This window comes from Symphodus melops (genome assembly GCF_947650265.1).
Source record: "Symphodus melops genome assembly, chromosome: 21".
In the NCBI taxonomy this organism is placed as follows: domain Eukaryota; kingdom Metazoa; phylum Chordata; class Actinopteri; order Labriformes; family Labridae; genus Symphodus; species Symphodus melops.
This window is the reverse complement of record NC_136711.1, coordinates 4,580,835-4,604,875: the sequence shown is the minus strand read 5'-3', so window position 1 is coordinate 4,604,875 and position 24,041 is coordinate 4,580,835. Positions and strand designations below refer to the sequence as shown.

Below are 24,041 nucleotides of genomic sequence, written 5' to 3'. Positions count from 1 at the left end.
CTGTCTCTCAACTGGAAGGTCGGAGGTTCACTCCCCAAGCTCTTGCAGCCATGTGCAATGTGTCCTCAGGCAAGCCACTTAACCACAAATTGCTCCTCCTACTTGGGGTGGGGGTGACGGCGTGTGGATGTGTTTGACTGGGATTAATTACTGCTATTGGGAGGGCTTGTTAAGCCTTTTATTATTTGAGAGACAGAACAGTAGATAGAGTCAGAAATCAGGGAGAGAGATAGAGAGTGGGGAAAGACACGAAACCCAGGCCGCCCACCGAGACAACCACAGAATCCGTAAATGCGGCTTTCTCACCAAACCTAGGCCACCCGCCCCCTGTAAGTGATCAGTTCACTTTAAATAGAAACCTCTGCCTTCACTGTGTGAATGGAAGGGTGTGACCTGCGGGTTAAAAGTGCTTTGAGTAGTCAGAAAAGCACTCGTCAAGGTCAAGTGCATTTACCATTTGATCCTATATAGTCCTAAATACTACACAGGTTTGATCAAATGTATCTAATACTAAGCACAAAGCAAACAATGACACAGGTTTTTAAGTTCATCTGTATTCATGTTAAGTCATGACAAGTTTTTTTATAATGAAACATCACTGCAATATAAGGGTCAACACAACGATGTGCCTTGAAAACAAGATGCAAAATAAAAATCAGCTGTAGAAGTGTTTTACAACTTACAATCCTGTCACATTACAATCCTTTAAAGCAGCAACAACTGTCCACGATGACTCAGTATGTTCAACAGTACAAATAAATAAGAGAACAGCTGTACCGACTGAGGTTTTAAAAAGACCCTGTCCGGATGCAGATCAGCCACCTCCGGCTACATTAACAGCGACGGTGATCACTGAGAGTGGATCTGTTTTATGCATATTTGTTGTTAACAGCACTTTGTAGGTTCAGGTTTAACAGGGTTTCAGTGCCGGAGTGTCAGCGTCCTGAACGAAAAATGTCACTATTCCACACACTCGGAAAGCCAGTCATCCAAACTGTACATTCAATAAATTAACATTGCATTGTCTTGGTCAGCAACCAATGAAATGACTCTAGATTACATACTTACATTAGATTACAGGTAGCAGTTACAGGTAGGTACAGGGGGGAGGCGTTGCGAGAAAAGACATGACAATACTGTAGAGGAGAAAAAGGAAGGATGATAATGTATAGCACAAGGTTGTTTAGGCGCAGTAGTGATGACATCATCTGTCCTTTTGGCCTCTGATCTTTGTTTTGTCGCATGACTGGGCAACAGTCCCGTTTAGTTTTTAAAAACACACAGACAGACGTGAATCCCGATGCGTCGTTGTCTTCTTGATCTTGACTTCATCTCAGTTCATCGCAAGACGCTCCTCCTGTACACTAACCCCACCACCTCCCGCTTCGGTCCGTGGTCACACGTAAGGATCAGCTCGGATCTGATGAGACTGGGCCGGACCAGCTGAGTTGTGGCCTCCTGAAGGCTTCAAGGCTTGTGTTTAAAATGGGCCTCCACTGCATGGACAAGCAGAACGTTTAAGTTCGACAACGAACAGGAACACAGTTACTCTATGAGCATGACTAGTTGCACCGACCACATAGTTTCTGTTAAAGCGTTTTTTAAGGTATGAAGAGTATATGCATGAATATAAAGTGTTTCCCCACGATTAATTTGCCCTCCAATAATTTGACAAACATGACATGTTTAGAGCTCGTACCTTCATCAACAAAGTATTACAGCCACTTTAAACGTACCATATGCAGAATTGTATTACAATGTTTACGTTTAATAATCTGAAGTAATTAAGAATTGACTAAACCTGTGTTGTATTATTTTTTGTTGAGTACTTTAATTACTTCAAAGATTTCCAACACTTAACAAAGCTAGAGCAATCCGTAATTTAAATGCTGTAAAGGGACGTGTCTTGTCATGAGAGAGCCACCACGACAGACACAACGCGTAAATCGTTGCCATGGATACACAGGATGTTACGTGAAAGGCCGCTACATAAGGTAGTTGGAGTTGCTACTGAAAGCGGCTGCACTAGTTGCCTTATGTGCCGCTGTAATAATGTCATGTAAGTTATACTTAGATACATCGCCAGTAAATATATTCTCTTCCTCAGGTTGGTTTTCTCTTTACTTCGGTGAATGTGGAGTTCATTTTTATCGGGGTTGGGGGATTGGAGTAGCAGAGGAAACTCCCATGATTCCCCATCAGCCTCAACGCCATCTTTTCTAGATTAAATTAGTAAATTAATGAGAAAAAAAGTTGTTAATTTTATGGTGTGAAATTCATAAATCAGTTAAAATGATTATTCTGAAAGGTCGTGTCAGAAGAAATGACTCCTGATGAGTCCGTGGTCTCATCAGAGAACAAAGCCTTCTCTTTGCCACTAAAGAGACATCTTCCTCCGAGTCAGTGTGGTTCAGTCTCAGTTTCTTATGATAGTGTGACTCTGATGTCCCAAAAGAACGAGTAGGTTCTTATCTGCATGAGTAAAGCTCACCAACACTGAGACTGTTGTTTTAAAGCAGCTCATTCCACAGAGAGTTCATACTCAGCCTGTGTTACAGACCACACAGGGAAGTATCTCCTTATGTGTGGAACCTTTACTAAAGTATAACTTTTCTAGATGGTCCATGTTCCTCCTTTTCATACAGAGGGCGGCTGCTCCATTTTTACCATTTTAATAAACAACTTTAATCTAAAAATGTATGCATTTATTGTCATAAATTGATGACTTTACTCTCGGAATCTCCTCCCTTAAAGCGGCTGTAATACTCCATGTTTTTTCAAACACATTTTATTAAAGTTATTTTATGAAAAAAATACAAGGTCTCACGTTTGCTGTCTTTGTTTCTTAGAATAGATTTTTTCCCCAATTATCAGATAAGTATTAAAGCTTTTTTTTCATACCTGCATACTCCTGTGGCCTCATTGGGCGATTTATAACTCGCTGAAAGGCTGCAATCCAATCGCGTTGCTCGGCCTCTGTCTCGCAGGCAAACAGGAACTTCCTGTCTGGCGTAACAATGGTGATGCCATGGTTCCAGTGACAGCCCTGTGTAGAGGGGGGCAAGCCAGACTGGACAGTGTAGCTGTTCTCCTTACTGCCGATGAACACCTCGCCACGAGCATAGGCGTCCTGGATACAGAGAAAGCAGGAGGGAGGCAATGAGATCACTCTGAATGAAAAGAAAGGGCCTTAGGGTGCACTTCTCTTCTTACCAGAGGGTCTTTAAAATACATGAGCCTCCTGTCATCCATAGTGAACCACCTCTTCTTGAAGCCCTCTGTGTGCTGTGAAACGGATAAAGAAATGAAAAATGTCACAACAGGTTTGTCTGTTTGTATCAACAAACTGAAGCCTTACCCTTTACACAAATTGAATATAACATTTGAGCATCTTCAAGATCAACATTAACATGCAATTTACATTTGTATACAAAGTTACATTTGCAAAGTAATTACCCTTTTCCCTGAGAAAATCCTTGTCTTCAGCACGGTTAATATTGCTAATATAACCTCCCCCCCCCATTATAAGAAGAGAATTTTTGTCGGCTCCACTTCTCAGAAAATGTGTCCTCAAACAGGCAGTTTGGAGATTTTCCCTTCATGACATCACAAAGGGCAGTAACCCCTCCCCCAGTTGGGTGACACTCCCACAGCTAGGTGTTTGTTCTGCCCTTGCATGGTGAAAGAAGACCAGAGCCACCAAAGCCCTTTAAGAGGGGCGTGGTCAGACACAACTTGTTTGCATTTAGAGCTACAGAAACAGTCTGTTCTGAGCAGGACTGAAATATGATCAGATACAGAATTAGAGTGGATTTAGAACAAGCTTTGGGGAGCTCTCTGACTTATTTAAACTGGTTGAAAAGGAGGACAATATATGACCTTTAATGCTTGACCTCCATACTGTGTTTTTTTTAAAAAGGGGTGGTAGGAGTGAATAAGTATAAATAGAGCACAAACCTTTGGACCTGTTTTTTCCATGAAGCCTTCCTTCATGAAGTTCCGGGTCAGTTTGGGCACCAGCTAGAGCAGAAAGGACGAATGAGAATCACATGAATTAATACACAACAGACAACGATATTTACAAGCTGTGTAAGTGTGTGATGAGGTCAGTCGTCCTCACCTCCTCATCACTCGCTCCAGGGTAGGCTACCTGTAGGTAGTGGAACCTGGCTGCTCTGATAGAATTGAACCAGTCGACCATTTCCTGCAAACAAACAAAAACACACTCTCAAACATCTCCAAAGGAAAATCACACACAGCATCTCTTCATACTCAAGAAGTTTTTGATTCTCTGATATGTAGGGATCTCTTCTCAAAGGGAAGATATAGTGAAAGGCTTCTGTGCTGTGATAGATGCTGCAGTGATGTCGATAACTCTACAACAGAGCAAAAATAAAGGGGACACTGAATGAACCTGATGAACTCTTTCTGTCACACACTTTAGAAACACAACTCAGCCAGCAGAGGGAGCAGTGAATTTTTTTGGCCCAAGGGTCCAATAACTTGACTGAATAGCAATGGTTTCTGAATCACTCCTTGTTGTTTTTGAAAGAAATCTGTCCCTCTCTTTTATTTCAGATAGAAAAATGACAACTCACCAAAATGTGAATGTTTTTCTGTGGTCACATTTTGGCCTTAAAAATTCATTGACAACCAATCCTTTGGAAACATGTATTTGTAGTTAGGGGATCGGCAGAAAAATCTTTTTCAAATCAGGGCTCATAAACTAAATGTGAGTTTATTGTTACCCAAAATTTTTATTCTGGGGTCCAGATTTGGCCTACGGGCAGCAAATTAATGATCACTACTGTAAATGGTATTTAGTAAATGGACAGTACAATCTGTATATTGCACTCTTCTCGTCCTTACACACACAAAGGCAGATGATGCTGTGCAACGTGCCCATCAGTATTATCTGATCCCATTCATACACATTCACACACATACATTTAGGGTTCAGTATCTTTCAGAACAGTTCAAGTTGGGGACTGAAGGAACTGGGGTCGGACTACAAGCTTTTGGATTATGAGACAATTAACTCTACCACTAAGACAAAGCTGCCCCAGCACCTCTGAGGGGCTTACGTTGAGATTTTAGGACACAACAGATTAAATGTTACACAAAACTTAATAATCATTGTGGGGCTCTTTGAGCTGTTAACCCAACATGTAGAACTGCTGCTTTTGATAAATGGATGAGAGAAAGATTCTTTTTGTTTTTGTTTCCACATATGTACTCCAGAAAATGTCTAATTTCAGGAGGACTGCTATTCAGATATTCTCCCGGCCTGGCTGTTCACATATGCTCCTCATAGCGGGAGACTGTCCCTGTCAGACGGAAGGGGGGTGGGGGGGGGTCTCCTGAGGTAAGAAGTGACTGATGCCTAAGAAGCATACGAAACAACAGAATCTGCCATACCATGCTATAATAAAAATGATGCAGCCGTTTAATTACAGGCATGGAGTCGTAGGGGTCGCGACTATATCTCCACGCACCGTGCAGCAGTCACAGGATACTTTAAACGCCTCTCTCATTGGCTCGAGGTAAATTCTTTGGATAATAACCTGCTGTGTTCTCATATCAGCTCACTCGGACTTGCTGCGGAAAAAATACTCGTGGTCTGACTCTGTGTGAAGTCAGAGTGAAAAATGATGTTTGCGTTCACTCATACAGCTCCTCCTGCAAAAAACATCAGGAGTTTTCTGAAAGCCTGTGTATGAGGCGAAATGTATTATTGTTCAAATATTTTCTCCTGAGCTGGAGCTATGAAAGCCAAATAAATGAAGAGAGAAAGCCAGAAAAATTAATTCTTAAGGAGCATTTCAAACTCCAAGCTTGTTACCTTTGTAGACAGCATGCATTTAATACTACTTAGATGAGATTAGTGCCAAATATGACTTTAATCTGGTGAAAAAGCTGAGGCTCAAACTCAGACCGCCTTTCGTGTAAAGCTGTTTTAGTCGAGGACCAGAGAAAAAAGAAGAATAACGCAGCCTACTCACAACTTATTTGGATGTCACATAAGTGTGTTCACACTCACACTCATTCAGTGCCAATGCATGTGCAAATGTGAAGCTATGAGTTAACCAAAGTGTGCTAACATTAGCATGCTAACACAACAAAGCAGACCACTGACAATTCTGTCCATCGCTTGCGCTAAATGGTACTTAATTATGGTGTGTAGCTCCTTCCTGCGAACGAGAGTGGAGAGGAGTTGGAGGTGTGCCGCTGGAGGAACAAAACAGTGGAGTAGTCGCCTCAGTAGTTTGTTTTGGTTTCATGCTGGGGCTCAAGGGCGACATCCAAAAGTCGCACTCGTCCTTTAATGCAAGTTTGAGCGTTTTTTTCCCCCCCTTTATTTTCTTTGTCTGTTGTGTTAAAAATGTTTGACATCAAACCTTAGCATCGCTTTGGTAGACAAAGATGTTCCTTGTGCTGTTGTCTTTCAGGTAGGTGATTTGCAGACCGCAGGGGTTGCCAATCTTGGCTGGTTGGAAAGTGGCATTGAGGGTCTCAATTTTCATCACTGCTTTTGGATCCCTTGCCTTTATGGAAGAGGACATACAAAAAAAACAAAACGAGACCCAGTAATAGGATATAACAGTCTCTTATACCTGAGTGAGGATCTCTATTACCAAAGTGAAATGCCTCTGCAGTACACACCCTTGAAAAAGCTGTAACAAGCTGTACCGTCTCACTTACATCCTGCTTGTTGAAGTATTTTAGTGCCCCCTCTCTCTCAGACAAGATGAACTTTCGGCTGAGAAACTGACCGTTGTCTCTTCCTCGTTTCCATAGAAACCCCTCTCTGTACCCTGCACAGTGGAAAAAAAACCCCAGTGTGGTTAGAGAGTTGGCGTCAAAACCTGGTCGAGCAGATGAGAGATTAAAAACAGTTGGTTATCATAATGGTAATGATGAGATGTTGTAACACGTTGGTGTGAAATTATATTTCAGTCCTTAAATCACTCGATATCACATTTAGAAGAGGAAGGGAGAGAGAGAGCGAGAGCAACACATTACACCATATCAAAAACAAGAGAGGGCAGGAGGAAGCAGGAACTGCAGCATGAGACAGCACTAGGATTGTTTTTAAGTTGATGCACCAAAAGCACCCTTTCCTATCTAATGTGAATTTTAGTTGAAAGCCTGTAATGGTTTGTTTTTGTCTCTTTTAGTACCCTGCCTCCTTACTCTCTTTTGACTTCTACTTCCATCACAAGGGGCAGCTGTGGTTCGAATACAGAGTTGGTCATTTATTAATCAGACGGTTGGGGATTGTCTATGAAAGTGACAGGAGTCAGCCTGGTTAAAGGTCACGTTTTGTGTTTTGTGTATTCTTAGTGGTTTTTGTTATGTGTTGCTTACCCTTGTCTCAGTGTTTCAGATCCTCCTCTCGTCTCCACCTTGTGTGTCTAGCCCCGCCCACCTCTCGTTGCTCCCTGATTGTCTGTGCTACCAAAGCCCTGTGTTTCCTCCCTCATGTTGCCGGTTCGTAGTGTTTTCCCTCGTGTTGCCTACTCCTAGCGTTCCTTGTTCTTGATCTCGTGTATGACTCCTGCCTGCGACCTTTGCCTGCGACCTTTGCCTGCTCCTCCGGTTTTGTTTGCCTATCTGACTACCCGTGTACCGAACCTGCTTACAATGAAAGGCTGATTGTTGAACTCTCCTCCTGGGTCTGCATTTGACTCCATACCTTAAATGGCCCCTTGAGAGAAGGGATGTTTCTTGTTATAGATCCACTCTGATCCTGTATTTGATCATGTCTATTTCAGGCCTGCTCACAACAGGCTGTTTCTGTGTCTGTAGCTTTAAATGCAACATTTGCTGAGTCTGACCACGCCCCTCTCTGGATGGGCTTGGGCTTTCTTGCGCCATGTCCCATTGTTTATTGTGAGAAGGCTGTGGGAGTGTCATCCACCTGGGGGAGGGGTTACTGCCCTTTGTGATGTCACAAAGGGAAAATCTCCAAATGGCCTGTTCGAGCACATTTATTGAAAAGTGGAGCAGGCAAAAGTTGAAGAGGATGGACTTCTCTCATCATTGGAAGGTCTGTAGACAGACTAGGGACATGGATACTTATCTCTAATTCTCCTTTTTTCGTGTTCACTTCTTCCACTACCATCGAGTCCCTTCTATTCTGTATTCTCATTCTCTACCCTCTTGATCATTTTGTATAGTGTGTTTGGTTGTCTTTGTGGCTTGACTTTCTGATATGAAACATTCCCAGACACTGGCATTACCTCATCGATCAATAGCCCTCCTTGTCCCCACCTCCGTCCTTACCTGACACTGTTTCTTCTTCCTCCCATTCTTTGCATACTGGATCAATATTGACATTGGCTGCTATGGAGGCCATTTTACTGCCAATAGTCAATCTCAGCTTCTCAATGACACACACACACACACACACACACACACGCAGCTACGCTGACGTGATGAAGAAGAAGGATAGAGAACACGCACAGAAAGCTATTGACTCCTATTATTACACAGCATGTGTGTGAGCATGTGTGCAATGTTGTACCCTGTGACAATAAGTGGATGAGGTCACCGCCAGCCTATGAGAAAGCTCCATTTCAATCAGACATGTAATGAATAGTAGACACACACACACACACACACACACACACACACACACAGGAGGAGTAAGAAGCAGAGATGATTTACGAATTTTAAAGGTTAACTTTGACTTTATTGTCACAGAGTTGTAACTATGAATGTTGACATGACATTCAAATATTTCCTGGAAAATTGTGTTTGACATGAATAGAAATGAGTTAACGCTTATCTGGCAAATTTGAAGAAAATCAGATCAGATTAGCACAGCCTCAATCTGTGTTTTTCTTAAATGTACTGATTGCAAAATTAAAATCCTTTTCTCTTTTTCAGTACTAATGCTAAGCTAAATAACTGCAACTTGGCTATAACACACAGATTAGTGTTGTCGTCGAGACCACACGAACAGAGAACAAGACATACCCCAGACCAGAGTCATCCAAGACCAAGACCAGAGCAAGACATTTAGGGATCTACACCGAGCCAAGACCAAGACCATAAATATCACTGACAAATCCTCATAATGTGTGCAGGGGGCGTCTCTAATTTAGACCGCGACACCAGAAAGGTTGTGGCTGTAACAGGGCCTAAAACTGAGTTAAAGCTATTTGTTCTTTTAGAAAGTGCTGTGGTCATTCTGCTTACAGTGATAACATGGAACCCAGAGTCCTCCAAGTTTGAGACCGAGACAAAACCAAATGCTTCTGATTCCAAAACAACCTTCGAGGCCTTCGAAAAGTGGTCTATGTCTCAGCATAAAAGAAAACCGGCCATGACAAGGGTCTCTGTGAGAATAGTAGGTCAAGCATTTCAGCAGGCACATACCTGAGGAGTAAGGCTCCTGTTTCTCGATAAACTCAAATTCATTTCTCTCGTACTTGGCTCTGATCCACTGCTCTCTCAGCAGCCTGCAGGCAGAGAAATACACATACAGTTTGCTATCACATCACTCACACAATCACCTACTGGTCTTGATACAGAACAGCAAAAGAAGGAGGGAATGCAATACAATCCCCTGCCCTGTACTGTTGACTGTGACAGTGATTAGGATGGGGGGGGGGGGGGGGGGCAGCTCAGTTTGCCTCCAACATGTATGAATTTAATATATAAGCATGGCCAAAACGTTGTGTTTTTATAGCTGCAGCTCCTAGTACTTACTTGCAGTCTGTGTGTGTTGGTCGGTAGTAGAAAGCAGGGACCTTCTGCTCATATTTGGCCTTGGCTGCTGTGTTTCCGAGAGCAGCCACCAGCTGAAAGAGAGACAGGAAAACGCCACCTGGTCATACTCACATATAATCTTGGAACATCAAACAGCATTTTAAATGGGAGATATTGTAGTGCAAGCAGGGGCGTGTCCAGATGGGTGCACAGGGGTGGCATAGCCCCCACTTTAAAAAAAAGTGATTGGCTACCCTAAGTGTTTAAACCAACTTTTAGGGGTTTTTTGGACAGGCTGCTCTTAATATATTATTGTCAAAGGCCGTTCCTGCATAAGTCAAGGCCCTGGTTGGGCCACCACACTCAAAAAAGTCTGGGCACGCCCCTGAGTGCAAGTAGAATATCTTTATTGTGTCGCTTGGATGTCAAAAATAAAACCATAGCAAGTAAACGTACCAACATCTTCTCCTTTGAGAATGTTATACAAACCTAAAACTAAATGGCATCCACAAACACTATCGGGAAATGCACATGACAGCAGTAAAGGAATTAGAACGAAATAAGACGGACAGAATGGTGAAAACACGACGAAAAATAAACAACATGCTCATCAAAATGAGACAGCAATAAATGATACGCTAAATCTTAACTGTGATAGAAGTGTACAAAAATACTATGGGATTTATGTCTAACTGGTAACTATATGTGTGTTACATTAAAGAATAATCCCTGACTCTAATCCAGCAGGCTGAATCTCTCAACACATCTCTCCTGTCCTCTGCCTGGTTTGGGAAAAAAGTAGCAATATTATTTCTATTTCAAAGGTAATGTAGCAGCAACCACTTCAACCAACTGAACGCCTTTCAAGCAGGTCACAGAAATGAACTTGACATATCATTGAATGTAATGTATGCAACATCTCAGACATGACTCAGCACAATCACAACAAATGCATAAACGCTGACTATTTCAACACTACGGGCTGCAAGCTTTCAGCACGACACAAAGTTACTGCTTAGTTATGCATCAGACTGCAGAACTAATCATTTTGTCCTGCGTCTTTTTACTTACCTAGATGTATATCATCATCTTATTAATAAACATGGTCTAAATCTCCTTACTGAATAATTACCTGTATCTTTTTTCACTTAGCTTTTATGGCAGCTGAGAAAGATATCACATCCAAAAACATACAAGAAAATGGATCCATATCCATAACATGAGTAGCTGTTTAAGTTTGTAACATCTATTTAGAACTGCACAGATTTGTGACTGAATGATATTGTATCAGCCGATACATCGCTATCAGATTTTTTCTCTTTCCAATTTTCAAACATCCCAAACATCCCATACCGGTCTGGCCTAATTTAATATAACTTTTATATAGCAATAACACTCTACATATTAGTTAGACCAATTTGGAACAATATAGGGATCTTTATAAACTGAACTATTACAGCTTTAAGAGAATTAAAGAGAATATTAAAGTGCATTGGAGTGGGGCCACCGCCGCTCCTTAAGTCTCAAGCATAAACCCTGCCATCCAAGAATCAACCCGTAACTCTTCCAAAAAAAAAACCCAAAACGATTACATGAGGGGAGATTAAAAAAAAAACTCTTTTTTTTTCACAGTGCAGAAAAAAATCCCTTCATCCAATTGTACCACTTCCTACCCGCCCATTAAGTCAAATCCCCATTGCACCCCAATTAGTGCCCTCCCACATCTCCTGCTTTTTTCTAATGACTCATCTCAGCTTCACCTCCCACACAGTCCCGTTTGTCACCCAGCGATGGTGTCAGGTACTGACATGATTAATCCGAGGGGCAACGTGAAAGTGGAAGAACACATTTTCAACTCGCCCTCCAAATAACGGTTGCACAAAATATGTTCCAGTGCTGCAGAACTCAAATTTCTTGCTGACATATTTCTGACAGGCACATGTTCTAAAGGCACACACCAGTTTGTAGCTGTGCACGCATATTAAGAAAGTCCAAGTCCAACAAATTCAATGACATGTTATTGATCCCGAGGAGGAAATAAATCTCCTTCCAAGAAGAGGTCAGAGGTCAGGTCAACAAAATTGACTTTTCTTGAACAGATAAGAAGTCATTTTCTATTACAGGTGCCAGCTAAGCGTGAGAAAGAACATCAAATACTGTTCAACTGTCGGATCGAAGCCAGAGATTACCGCTGACATTTCATTTCTGTTCTAGTCCATTGTTCCCCAGTTTCCAATCACTGCGACCTCCCATGTGTACATGCTGAACAGAAGCCAACAGTCGGGGCGAGTGAGAAATGCACCTACAGCATGTCAGCAAACAAAGCTGCTTCCAATTTCAACAATTCATCACATTGCCTTAAAATCAGCATGTTTCCCAACCCTGCTTTGTTTTCAGTAAAATTATCGAGAAAATGTCTCCTGACTGGCTTGTTTCTATAGAAACCAAAATATAATGGGGCAACTCAAGTCTGGGTTTTACCATGAGCTCCATGCTTAACATGTATTGTCCATATTAAATGCCTATTCATACCATTCATGCATAACTAAATGTGAACTGCTGCATATTTGAACACCCTGCGATTTTGCAAGTTTTCCCGCTTAGAAATTATGGAGGGGGTCTGAAATTTACATTGTAGGCACAGTCGCCCTGCGAGAAACAGAATTTCACAACAGAAAATCACATTGTATGATTTTTAAATAATTTATTTGTATGCTATTGCTGCACATAAGTACTTGAACACCTGCCAATCAGCAAGAATTCTGGCTCTCAAAGACCTGTTACTCTGCCTTTAAAAAGTCTAAATTTGTAGCACTGACTGAGCTTGTTAAAGACACCTGTCCACCACTATATCCAAGACCAAAGAGCTGTCAAAAGACACCAGAGACACAATTGTAGGTAAGAAGTGATTTAAAAAAAAAAACGGATGTGGAAGTAGCGGACGAAGCAACAGAGTCCGCTATATAATTCTATATTGAGGATATTTGCTTGAATCGATGCTATGTGTAGTTCAACGGAGTCACGCTATCCTGGTGTTCCTGCAGCCGGCCTCTAGTGGACACTCGATGAACTGCAGAAATGTCTGCATTAGCTTCATTATTGAAGACCGGAGGTTGTTGCTTGATCCGACATCAGATAGTTCCCTCTTCATTTCCTTCACAGTCCAGAGCTGCTCTGATGATTCACCGTTGGCAAGCATGTCCCCAAATACTTTCACACTTTTATGTTTGTGCTCTTGACTTCTCGTTTTCTTTTTACAGTGCACTACAGCAGGTGTGAAATTCTACTTTTTCACCCTTTGCTCATTTTTGAACCTCGACCAAAAAAGGGGAACAAAAAGAGACCACTTTTTTTATGTTGATGACAAAACCTCGCACAATCAACCTCTACCCCAATGATGTTAAAAATAGAGACAGTTCATTTAGATAATTGCTGCAGTATACATGTATTAAGTGTGCTTGCTGTTACTGACCCACCTCCACATCACTTGCATCCCATGATTCCTGGATAGACTTGACCCGGCTGATGTGGGGAATGCTCCGATGGAGGAGTGAGCAGGCCTGGCAAACAAACACACCTAAAGTCAGCGACGCCCAGTCCGGCTCTGCAGAGGGGAGAGGAGGAGACAAAAGAGAATGGGAACAGGAGGCATACAAAGGTGGGTGAGTTAGTCTGGAATGAAACACAAAAAGAAATCGGAGGGCAGAGCAGTGCATCGGGGTAATTAGGAAAAGCTGGATGAGCGAGAGGAAAGAGCATCAACAACAAGAGCATCAGCTCAGTGTTCAGGCTATAATAACTAAAAGTGCTGATGGCGCTGCTGTAAGGGGGTAATAAGAGCAAAGTAAACAAAGCTAACATTTTTGAGGGTGTATCTGCCCACATGAAAGACGGAACAAGACAGCAAATAAGGAGATTTAGGAGAAAAGCTGTAAAGCCAGGAAACAGACGTCCTAACAACCTACGCTAATAACATGTAACACACACTCACGTGTAAATTTGGAAGGGAGAACACATACACACGTCCAAACACATCTTAGGGCTGGAGAAATTAACAACGCTGCCCAGAAAGAACGTGGAGAAAAAAAAGGGAAAGACTGTGACACAGCAGCAGCAGCCGTGGGTGTTCACTGAGTCTCTCAGTCACACATTCACTTTGAGTCTGTTCATGCTGATAGAGTTAGAGAGTGCCATAGACAGTTCAAGGTTTTATTGAGAATTAAGTGTTTCAGGTATGTGTTTGGGGACGCTGTGAGTGCATTATGGGAGCTTTGCACCCACGGCAGAGATAATCGAAATGAAAGTGTCAGAGCACAAACTGTAGCTGACATACAAATAAAATATCAGTGGACTCGGAATGAAAAAAACGTGTTTATGCTTCGGCAGTGTTCATTGTATCATACTAAAAAGAAAGCACATCTCCTCAGGAGGTAATTGTGATACCTCTCCGAGTGTATCAGTATGGTTTTAGATCTTTTTTTTTCGACAGTCACTTAAGAGAACCAGGAATAGATTTGTCTCATTGTTGAGACCACAGCCAAACCGAGTGTTACTGCTTTTCCTTCGAAAGCCTTCATCCACGCATCTCGCTCTGCCAGAAAGTGTCAGTTCAGGACCAAGGACAGCGCAGGCTGCAAGATTCATACAAATTTAAACACCACCACTTCCTTTTGTATGAAAAATATCTGAAGCCTTTTTTCTTACAATAAGAAGGACTGAAATCTAACACTTTAATTTAACTTTTCTTGTCACACTTGAAAAATGAACAATTTCTCTTCACAAGCGTTGCTTGAGTCTCTCCTGGCAGAAGTCCAGGATGATAAATTATTAACCTCAAACAAAAGTTAAGGCCCAGTTTAACATCCCTCCTGCTGGTTTTCCTTTAATGGAAACAGGTCAAATATATAGTTATTAGGTCGAGAACTCGATCGATCAACAGAACTTTTTTCCTCAAGATGAACTGTTGTCACTTTGATTATTCCGCCTGGTTACTTTTTGATTCTTTGGTTTATGAAACAAATCCTGAACGGCTGGTCCTAACTTGTCTCTACTTTGGGTTAAGTGCTCATCAGCAAATGTTTGCTAACATGCACAACTTAGCATTTAAGCATTTATTTAAAACTGTCTGCACTAATCAGATCAAATGGGTAAGTGCGACCTACCGTATGGTGTAAAAGCGCTTGATTGATTTATTTGATAGGATCCCCAATGGCTGTATCAGAGCTCAGCTATTCTTCCTGGGGTTCTAGTTTTCTAGTTTTGAATAAGTCAGACAACTAGAAAAGTGCTATACAAGCTTATAATGGCAAAGTATACATCTTCGAGGACTCAAAAAATATAAAGTAGTACTTAAGTATTTTTGAAATCTTTAAAAAAAGGAAAAAACAAACAATCTGCACACTGAAAACTGTAAGATGCCTGTTGCATCACAGCCTGCAAACTGGGTTTGAACATAAGCCTTTGGTAAGGCCAATCATAGCAAAGGATTTTGGAGTGACAACTTGGGTGGTGAAAAATATTTCAAGAGGGGGCCATTCCACCCCAGCACCCCCCCACACACACACACAGACTCTGGACACGCCCCTGTTAACCAGCTAAAGTCTGATTGGCTGGTTTATTTCTCGCATTGGTCAAAAGAAACTCAACTAATCACATCCTCACCACGTTTTTTTTTCTGTCTCACCCTCTACGAAGCTGCCATTCTAACACAAGGAGGCCCGCAGTGTGGTGAACCACAGCATTGTGAATACACACACATGCTCACACAGTGTGCCATACTAAAGGGTATCATGGGAGAAGCAGTGGAGTTAGAGCAAGGGAGGGGAAGGGCTAAAACACTGTTCTTGAAGTTCCCTGTCCTCTTAAGGCGTGAGGAGGCGTCGATGATGATGCCGCAGAGCAGCAGACGACAGGTTCAGAGATGAGGAGGTGATGGAGGAGAGGAAAGGCAGGGAGAGGTTTTGTTCTTTCTCAGGCGGAGAGATGATGTTCGCTCACAAGATCCCCGGAGGGTATCACTGACATCCATTATAATCTCCTTTTCGATTTACCCCTTTAAACCCATGATAAGTGGGCGATATTTATATAAATGTCAACTCATTGTTTAATCTTTCTGGATCGTGATAAACCACAAAGCACTGGAGATGCTTGTAGTAGTGTGCAGAAATACAACCTCCCAGTTTTTTTTCTGCTGCATGTCCTTTTCCCCTGTAGCATGCATACACACACACACCTACACACACAATGCTGCCCACACAAAAACACAAACAACCAGCCATCCAGCAATGATGTCATCGCTGTCTGAGCCAGGCCTTACAGAAACGCAGACAGCAATCAACCAACCACATACTTACAGAAGCATGAACACACACATGCACGGGGGCTTCCCCCTCTTAATGCACATAGGAGTTCCTCTGCAGAGTTGTCGTGGAAAACGGGTGAGGAGGAGGTTGAAAAATCCTGGGTGTCTCCACGAGGTGCTGAACCTCAGCTCCCTCTCCTCAAGAGAAAAGAAGCAAGTTTTTCAGGATTTACCGGCCTACTTTTTTTCACACGACAATATTGTGGTTTTTTTTTTTTTTTATGATCCAAAAAGGTTAAAGAAAGATGTGCCTGTGGGGCTGCTGCAGGCCAGACTCAGGAAAATGAATGAGAGGAACATTTATACAATGACAGCCTCTGTGCCTGTGAGAATTTGCAGACACTTTTCTGCATCTGCAGATGATTCATCTGTCTGGGCATGTACGCTCCATCAGTGCCTGTGTCATTGCGAGGTCAGTCAGATAGCAGAAGTTGCGTCTCTCTCATGTATCGCTTTGACCCCAAAGGCACCAACACAGACTTTTATGTTTTTGAGCGGCAGTTTAAGACTGCTACATTTTCCATATTGTTTTCCACTGGAATCAGTTGTAGTGTGTCTGTAATTGAATTATGTACTATTAATAATCTATCAATCCATAGTAGGCACAGCACTAAGCTACATTTTTGTAACTATACAATACAGTAGGAAGGAAAAACTGCCTTTTAAGAGGCAGAGAAACCTTGAGCCGAACCAGACTTATGTTGACAGCCATCTACCGAAAGTGTGTTGGAGTTGGAAAGATGGAGAGGGATAACTTACTTATTTATGGACTTGCTATTGAACACAACATGTGGAGCACAAGCAGGCTCTTCTTCAAGTGCTGCACAAAATACAGGTTCAGGTGTAACTTATAAAGGTGGAGTCCCACCATGTGGGTGTGGACTTTAGAGTAGAGCAAATTAGACTGTGAGCATTTAAAAAACCTGGTGTTGCTCCAGGAACCTGGAATTAATCAGAATTAGAGTATTTTCCACAACATCACAATTCGATTTAAATTCTTTCGGACATGTTTCTACATGGATTGGTTTAGAACAGACTCACAAATGTATTTTATCGTCACATTATTCTTAAAAAAAAGAAAGAAAAAAGAATAAAACATAAGAGAATGCAGACGTATGGATGCACCCACAGTGCCCCTGCTGGAGTGGAGTGTCATTACAAGGGAAAGAAAACAATCTCAGGATTTCCCTGAATGGATTGTGAATTGGGAAAAAAAAATTGCAATGCATTGATGTATTGATTTTGTTTTTCAACCAGCACTATACAGGCTCTTCAATAAATGTACGTGGATAGATGTATTTTTTTAAACAAATGTTTTCCTTGTAAACTGTAAAGGTTTTAGAAGCAAGTGCAGACTCTTTAGTGTGTCTGAATCTTCGTCATTTCAGTCGTATCATTCATACAATCTACAAGATTTCAGTGTGCTCACATGGAGCACGGGCGGCTTCATTCAGGCTCATCCTCTAACGGCTGCTAGGCTACAAGCCGGTGGAGGAAAAAAAAAAAAAAGATTAATTATATTCATAGAGTTGTACAACTCAGTTATTATAAGCTACTCTCATCCTCCCGTCTCTCTGTAGAAGAAGGTTGTGTATGATCACAAGATTCCAATTAAAGGAGGGCCACTATCAGGCACATACATCTGTAAGGGACCAGATATGTGGAGTGTGTCGCATGCACAATAAACAATGAACGACCATAATGTTGGATTCTTTTCATTCAACATAATAAAAGCAGCCCCAACATCTACCCCCATGTGCCTTTTTCTCTTTGCTAATCTTCTCCCGTATATGTGCAGGAAGTGTTTCCTATATTAATCCTGCTTCCTTTCAGCAGTCAGATTTCATTGCACATACTGTATGTATTGTGGAAATATATATAAAAAAAGGCTGAATCCTCATAACTCATCTTATCTGACACCCATCCCCTGGCAGCAGTTACACACATTAAACATGGCAGTGAAGAAATAATCAATCTTCTCACCAACCGTCTGGTTTGCTTTTGCAGGTGATAAAAAGGAATCACTCTAAATTGCAGTCTGTTTTATAAAACTGCTCACAGGGGCATTAAAAATCATTAAAGAATAGTCTGGAAGGCAGTGAGGGGAGCTGCCAAGCCATACCACCCCCTCTACGCCCCTCCATGCCTTTGTCGTTTCTGCTATTCAACAGACACCTTCCTCGTATCTCAGAGGACTGCTGAGACTTCTCTCTGGAGGGAATAACTGGCGTGTGCGTCCTTAGCGAAGGGCAGAACCTCGGTGCTGCTGAGCTAAAGAGAAAGCCTGCTGTACAAGCTCCCAGCTCAGCCTCTTGGCGGTCTCAGCTGGGCACACCAGAAGAGAGGAAATAGGGAGATAAAAAAAAAAAAAAAAAAAAAAAAAAAAAGGCAAAGGTAAGGAAGGGCAGAGTAAGAATGACTAAGCGTAAAAAGCCACGAGCAGAGTTGCCTATTTGTGGGGTTTCAGAGCAATTAGAGCAGCTTTCGCTCTGCTGAGTGGATGTTGTATCTGTGATGGAAGATAAGACAGGAGTGAGGGAGGACAGCTAGGTCACTGCTGGTGATGTGATGTCTGTCTTAACTGTGTCAGCCAAGACTTTCACACACAATAGAGAGGGATTTCATGCGGTGTAATGCAGAGGCCATATTGGATGTCCACAGCTATTATACCTATTTTTTTACTTGAAGCTAGATATTTTATCACACATTTGGCTGATTTTATGGAGAACGAACATGCATGTAAACTTGGTCTGGCATTATGCTTGTGTCTTTTTGTAACCACATTTCCCATGGGTTTTTACTGTCTGCATCAAGTACAATAAAAAAAATAAAAAATTTCTGTGTACAATAAACTGGTGAGGAGAGGATGTAACCTCAGTCGAATTCTTTTCAATTAATATATTAAAGAAATTGCAAACCAGTTAGACCAATCCACTTCACCTGGCCTCTCCCTGAATTGAATTTCTTAAAAAAAACAAAAAAAACTATAATAATAATTAACAAACAAACAATAATAATAATAATAATAATAATTCCATTCCAATTCCAATTCAATTCGATGGCAGCAAGATCTGGGGACGAAAATCAAAGCAGGACTTTGACAAATGGGACAAAAACATTTGAATCATTTTGTTTCGATTCTCTTATCTTATGCTCACACCAGGCTCTGTAAGAACCTCTTACAGGTTCAAAAGATCTTCTATCACGCTGCTCTGAGCTGCCAGGACCTGAAGCCAGAGAAGACCCTTCAATCATGTGGTCCAGATTTTTAAGGAACTGCAGCACTAAGATTCAACAGCACATGCACAGAGAGAAGTCCGAGGCTACAGTAGAAGGAGGTCTTTTGTTTCTTTAAGCAGTGCAGTCTCAGTGCTATGGCTGACTCTAAATCCTGACTGGAAATCATTCAAATAATCTCTCGTCACATAAGTGATTAACCAACACTTTCTTCAGGACCTTTGAGATGAAAGGAAGGTTAGATTTAGGTCTACAGTCTGCTAATGTTCTTGGACCATAAGTGTAGGCTTCATAGGAAAAGGTTTACAGCGCCTTTAAATGACTGCAGTATATAGTCAGCTACTTCAACGATCATCTGCACGGAGCTTTGATTTATCAGGGGAACTCTTCTGGCTTTGAGTCAGAAGAGTAGAAAATAACTGTATCAAATTAATTTACCATCATGTGTTTTTACATAAAACACATGTTGTAAAGATAGTTGTTATAGGTTTCTCTATTGCTATATTTGTTATCAATACCGGCGTTAGTTACAGAGTCCTGTTCTGCTTGAGGTTTTTATACGAGGATGCTTTTCTTTGCCGTGGTAACCACTTGCACTATGATGGTGGGGCCGATGGTTTTTAATATGACAACTTCTGTTGTGATCTGATGCTGCGTAAAGAAATCTGCTTCACTTGATGTGACTTTACATGACCTGTTAGCGATACCGCCCTCTCACTAACTTTAGCTTACACACCTACTCCTGTACAGTGTGAATGTGTTTACTCTGTTGTGAGGTGTTTTTAGCTGTAATGGAACAGTGATGCTTTTCTGACAAAGCCGCAGAAATAAGATCCCATTTCCATCTGGGAAGAAGCCACGGATTCTGCATTAATAATTCAGATCTTTACTATTGTAAGTTGTGAATTATGAGCCCGTGAATGCCTGATCTGCGAGTACTAGTCGAGGGAAAGTTGTCATTGTGATTGATGCATAGTTACCCTTACACTTCTCATTGGTTCAACCTGCTCTCTTGACATTTTTTGGAAAAAGCACGACGGTTAAAGGGATTTGACCACACAGCAGCATCACAAGCAGTTGTGTTTTAAATGCCTCGCTTCGGCTTTTTCCTCAGCAGACACTGAGGAAAAGAGAGCATATAGGGTTTACCAGCTGGGAGATTTATCTGATGAATCAATCACCTGCAATTACTGGCCTCTCTGACGGCCCCTCAACGGCTGCACAACACAGAACATTTTTCCCACCCCCACTTCATCGGGGTTAAATTTGACTGTGCAATGATTGCAAAGGTGTAATTGGTATCTGCCAGCAAAACTGGCAAACTATCTCAGCAGGGAAAAATGTAGAGCCAATGTTTTCCATGGGCACTGTGGATTAAGAGCAGCTGTATTTAAAGAGGAAAATGCCATGCAGGTTAATGATCAGTGCGAATTAGCTAAATCAGAATTATTACATTTTGTGGGCTCTATACTTTTGCACTGTTGTGGATACTGATTGCTTATTACAAACTACTGTTGATGCTGGGACTGACAATATAATTGTTTTTTAATCGACAAAAGTATGCAGCAAATAGATTTTTTTGACTGAGAGGTTACATTTAAGGAACAATAAATAGTTCCCTCCATTTTTCAAAATTCTTCCATTCGGGAGCATGACTTTTTTTTAAAAGTTTATTTTGGGTATTTTTGTGCCTTTATTATAGAGGTAGAGGATGGAGACGGAAATTAGGGAGAGAGAATGGGGATCGACATGCGGGAAAGGAGCCACAGGCCGGACGTGAATCTGGGCCGTCCGCGTGAGGACTATAGCCTCGATGACTAACCACTGCTCCACCAGCGCCCCAAAACATAAGAATAAAAAAGGGATCCAAACTGGACTGAGCTGATATAATGTAGGTACCCCCTAAAAGTTGACAAGGCTCCAATTGTAATCCCATTTCCTCAGCTCGATCTCTGGATATTCTTTTTCTGTGCTCTGAGTGACAGAAATGAACCAATAAAAAAAGGTAAATGGTAAAAGGACTTGAGCTTGTAAAGACATTTTTTTTTGTCTTCTGACAACTCAAAGCGCTTTTACACCACAGGTCACAAACATTCGCACACTGACGGTAGAGGCTGCTTTGTGAACTGAACATCAGTATTAGCTCATTTCATTCTGGACATTCATACAGCGCAGCTGAAGCAGCAGAAGCAGCAGGAGCAACTCCAGTTCTTTAATAAACACAAGCCATCAGAAGGAACATTAATCCAAGCTACCGCTAGCTCAGCTCCTGAAATTGTTTTAAATTCACGTTCACTTCAGTGTCCAGGGATCTGAACCGGAAAAAAATCTGTTGAGGTCTACAACAACCTTCATAACAAAAGTGATTATGAATGTGAAAAATAATGAATTAGTCTGATGACTGAAACTGTTTATTGATAAAATGTCAAAGTTGATAAAAAAGGTGAGATGTTGGCTGGTAATGTGTTACGCTGGCTCTTGTGGTATAGTCAGATTACAGGAAGGAAAGGAAAGTAGTGTAAACCCAGGACATATATGCAAGTCAGATCTGTAAAAAAGAAGTCTGATCTTTGTATTGATCAGGCCAAATGCAATTTGAGTTAAAACATTCGAGGCACATCAGTACGAATTCAGAATCGATCTGCACACCAAGGAGCTCTTACTTAAGCCACATACATAATCCCATAACAATCCATTCACTAGGTTGAATCGAAAATAGATTATCATTTGAATTTTGATCCCAAGAATTGAAATCGATTCATGAGACACCGAAAGATTCCCAGCCCTACGATTTGATTTTTCATGTGGTATCTCAGGGATTCTTAAGGATAAACTTGAACCCGGAAAGTGTTGTTGGAAAACAATGAAGTAATTAAGGAAGATATTGTAATTCAACCCCAGAGATCGTTTTACTGTGTTTAATGGCAATCCATTGAGTTGTTTTTGATCTCTATCTCTTTAATATTAGCTAAATTACTTCATGTAAGCTAGTGGCCATGACAAGCAAAGGGACAGATACTGTGCAACTAGTCGGCACCACACATTATTTTTGATTTTTTGATTTCACCCTTTGGTCAAATATGAAATTCTTCTTCAAGTGACTGGTGCTCGGACAAAGCTATCTTATAGTGCGAGATCTCCTCTGGCTCCAAACGCTGCTCTGCTACAGCCAGTCCTCAAAGGAACCGTAACCAGGGCCAAAAAAAAAAAAAAAAAAAAGGCCTCCTGGGCAGGCTGGGCTCCAATCACTGGGCGTACATCCCGTACTGAAGCCTTTGTGGCCACTTACTGGTTTACTGCCATTCCAGTGAGAAGAAAGGAGGGGGAGCAGGAAGAGAGAGGATTAAAGGGGGAAAGCAAAGAGAGAGGATAGAAAAGAAGGATGGAGAAACACTTGAAAGGGATTTAAAGGAGAATAACCCTGCAAGTGAAGACAAAACATGTAAAACAAAAAATAAAAAAAAATACAGACACCAAAATAGACAGAGTCACAAAGCTGTGATGAGGCTGCTGATAGGGAAGAACAGGGTGACCACAGCATAAACACACACTGTAGACACAGTCTTTTTCAGTGAAGCTGTGAAGGTGAGTTGACAGCTTTTTGCACCCTCACACCATGACAGCAAAAAACTGAGTGTTTTATGTGTTTATGGCGCATAGAAGTCCACAGTCCAGTCTATAATGCTGCCTGAAGGCTACCTGCAAAAAGGGTGTTTTCAGGTGTAGCCTATAGATAGCCTATGTGTCCTTTAGTGGCCTCTTTACATAAAATGTGGACCAGATTCTTGGGTCATGATGAAGCACCAGTTGGCTCGTTGAACTACCTTGTGCATATGTTTCAGTCTGCAAGAGCATGCAGCAACTACAATCAGATCGGGTCTGTACAGCGGGTCTGCTTACCTGGATTGCCGCAGTCCGCGCACGTTTCGTTGCCCGGTCTAGTCAGCACGTCCTGCAAGAGCCGGTTGTTCCCCTCCGGTTCCTGCGCCATGGTGAGTCTATCAGTCCAGCCTCACCGCGGTGCGAGTAAGCCTGCCCCAGAACATCCGCTGCTTGAGCCCGACAGACCTACAACAAAGGCAGATCACCTGTCACATCCAACCTGAGGTGGAGAGACAGACAGCGGAGAGTCAGTAGAGGCTGCGCGAGGATGAGCGAGCCGTGCCGAGGTTACAGAAACCCTCCCCTCTCTCTCTCTCTCTCTCCCTCCCTCTATCTCTCTCCCTCTCTATCTCTCTCTGATTGCTCTATTACCGAGTTCCCTGACTGCACAGTAATCAACACTATATGTAACCATCGTCTCCTCCTCTTTCCTCCGCCTGTCTTATGTCTTATGTGAGAGAGACATCCAGTGGTAAACTAGCAGAACACATTTAGGCTATTAAAAGGGAGCAACACGTCATTTATCTTGCATTTATAACTCCAAATTTCCGAGATAGCCTTAAAATACTTATTAAACCAATTGTGACTTTAGCCAATCAGGTTCAGTTAAATAGACTGTGAATGGCAGTCTATAATAAAACAGTATTTTAGAAAATATAAAAACCTGAGACTTGTCCTTCAGAATTAATAAAACTGAATAAAAACATGACATTGAACTAGGTTACAACATAATTTGAGTGTTCAAGGTATTTTTTGGTCTTATCGAAGGCTGTTTTAAATATTTGATGAATAACTACAACAGGTCATGTTATTTTTCGTATCATTTTGGTTACTTCTCAACAGT

General features: G+C 41.7%; 1 protein-coding gene across 2 annotated transcripts; it reads right to left on the bottom strand.

The window, feature by feature from the left end:
• Positions 1-534: 534 nt before the first annotated feature.
• LOC306842026 (arf-GAP with dual PH domain-containing protein 1-like) lies at positions 535-23,644 on the bottom strand. 2 transcript variants are annotated; one of them, XM_079372033.1, is made up of 11 exons: positions 23,216-23,644; positions 13,194-13,321; positions 9,718-9,809; positions 9,385-9,467; positions 6,664-6,815; positions 6,399-6,545; positions 4,121-4,204; positions 3,958-4,020; positions 3,214-3,285; positions 2,902-3,130; positions 535-1,496 (listed from the first exon to the last, which is right to left on the bottom strand). In XM_079372033.1, exons 1-11 carry the CDS (start codon positions 23,304-23,306, stop codon positions 1,468-1,470), a joined length of 1,170 nt encoding a protein of 389 aa, XP_079228159.1. In that variant the 5' UTR covers positions 23,307-23,644; the 3' UTR covers positions 535-1,467. The 2 variants fall into 2 exon arrangements, with proteins under 2 accessions (XP_079228159.1, XP_079228160.1); XM_079372034.1 differs by having other exon boundaries at positions 6,703-6,815; positions 23,216-23,641.
• Positions 23,645-24,041: the final 397 nt, after the last annotated feature.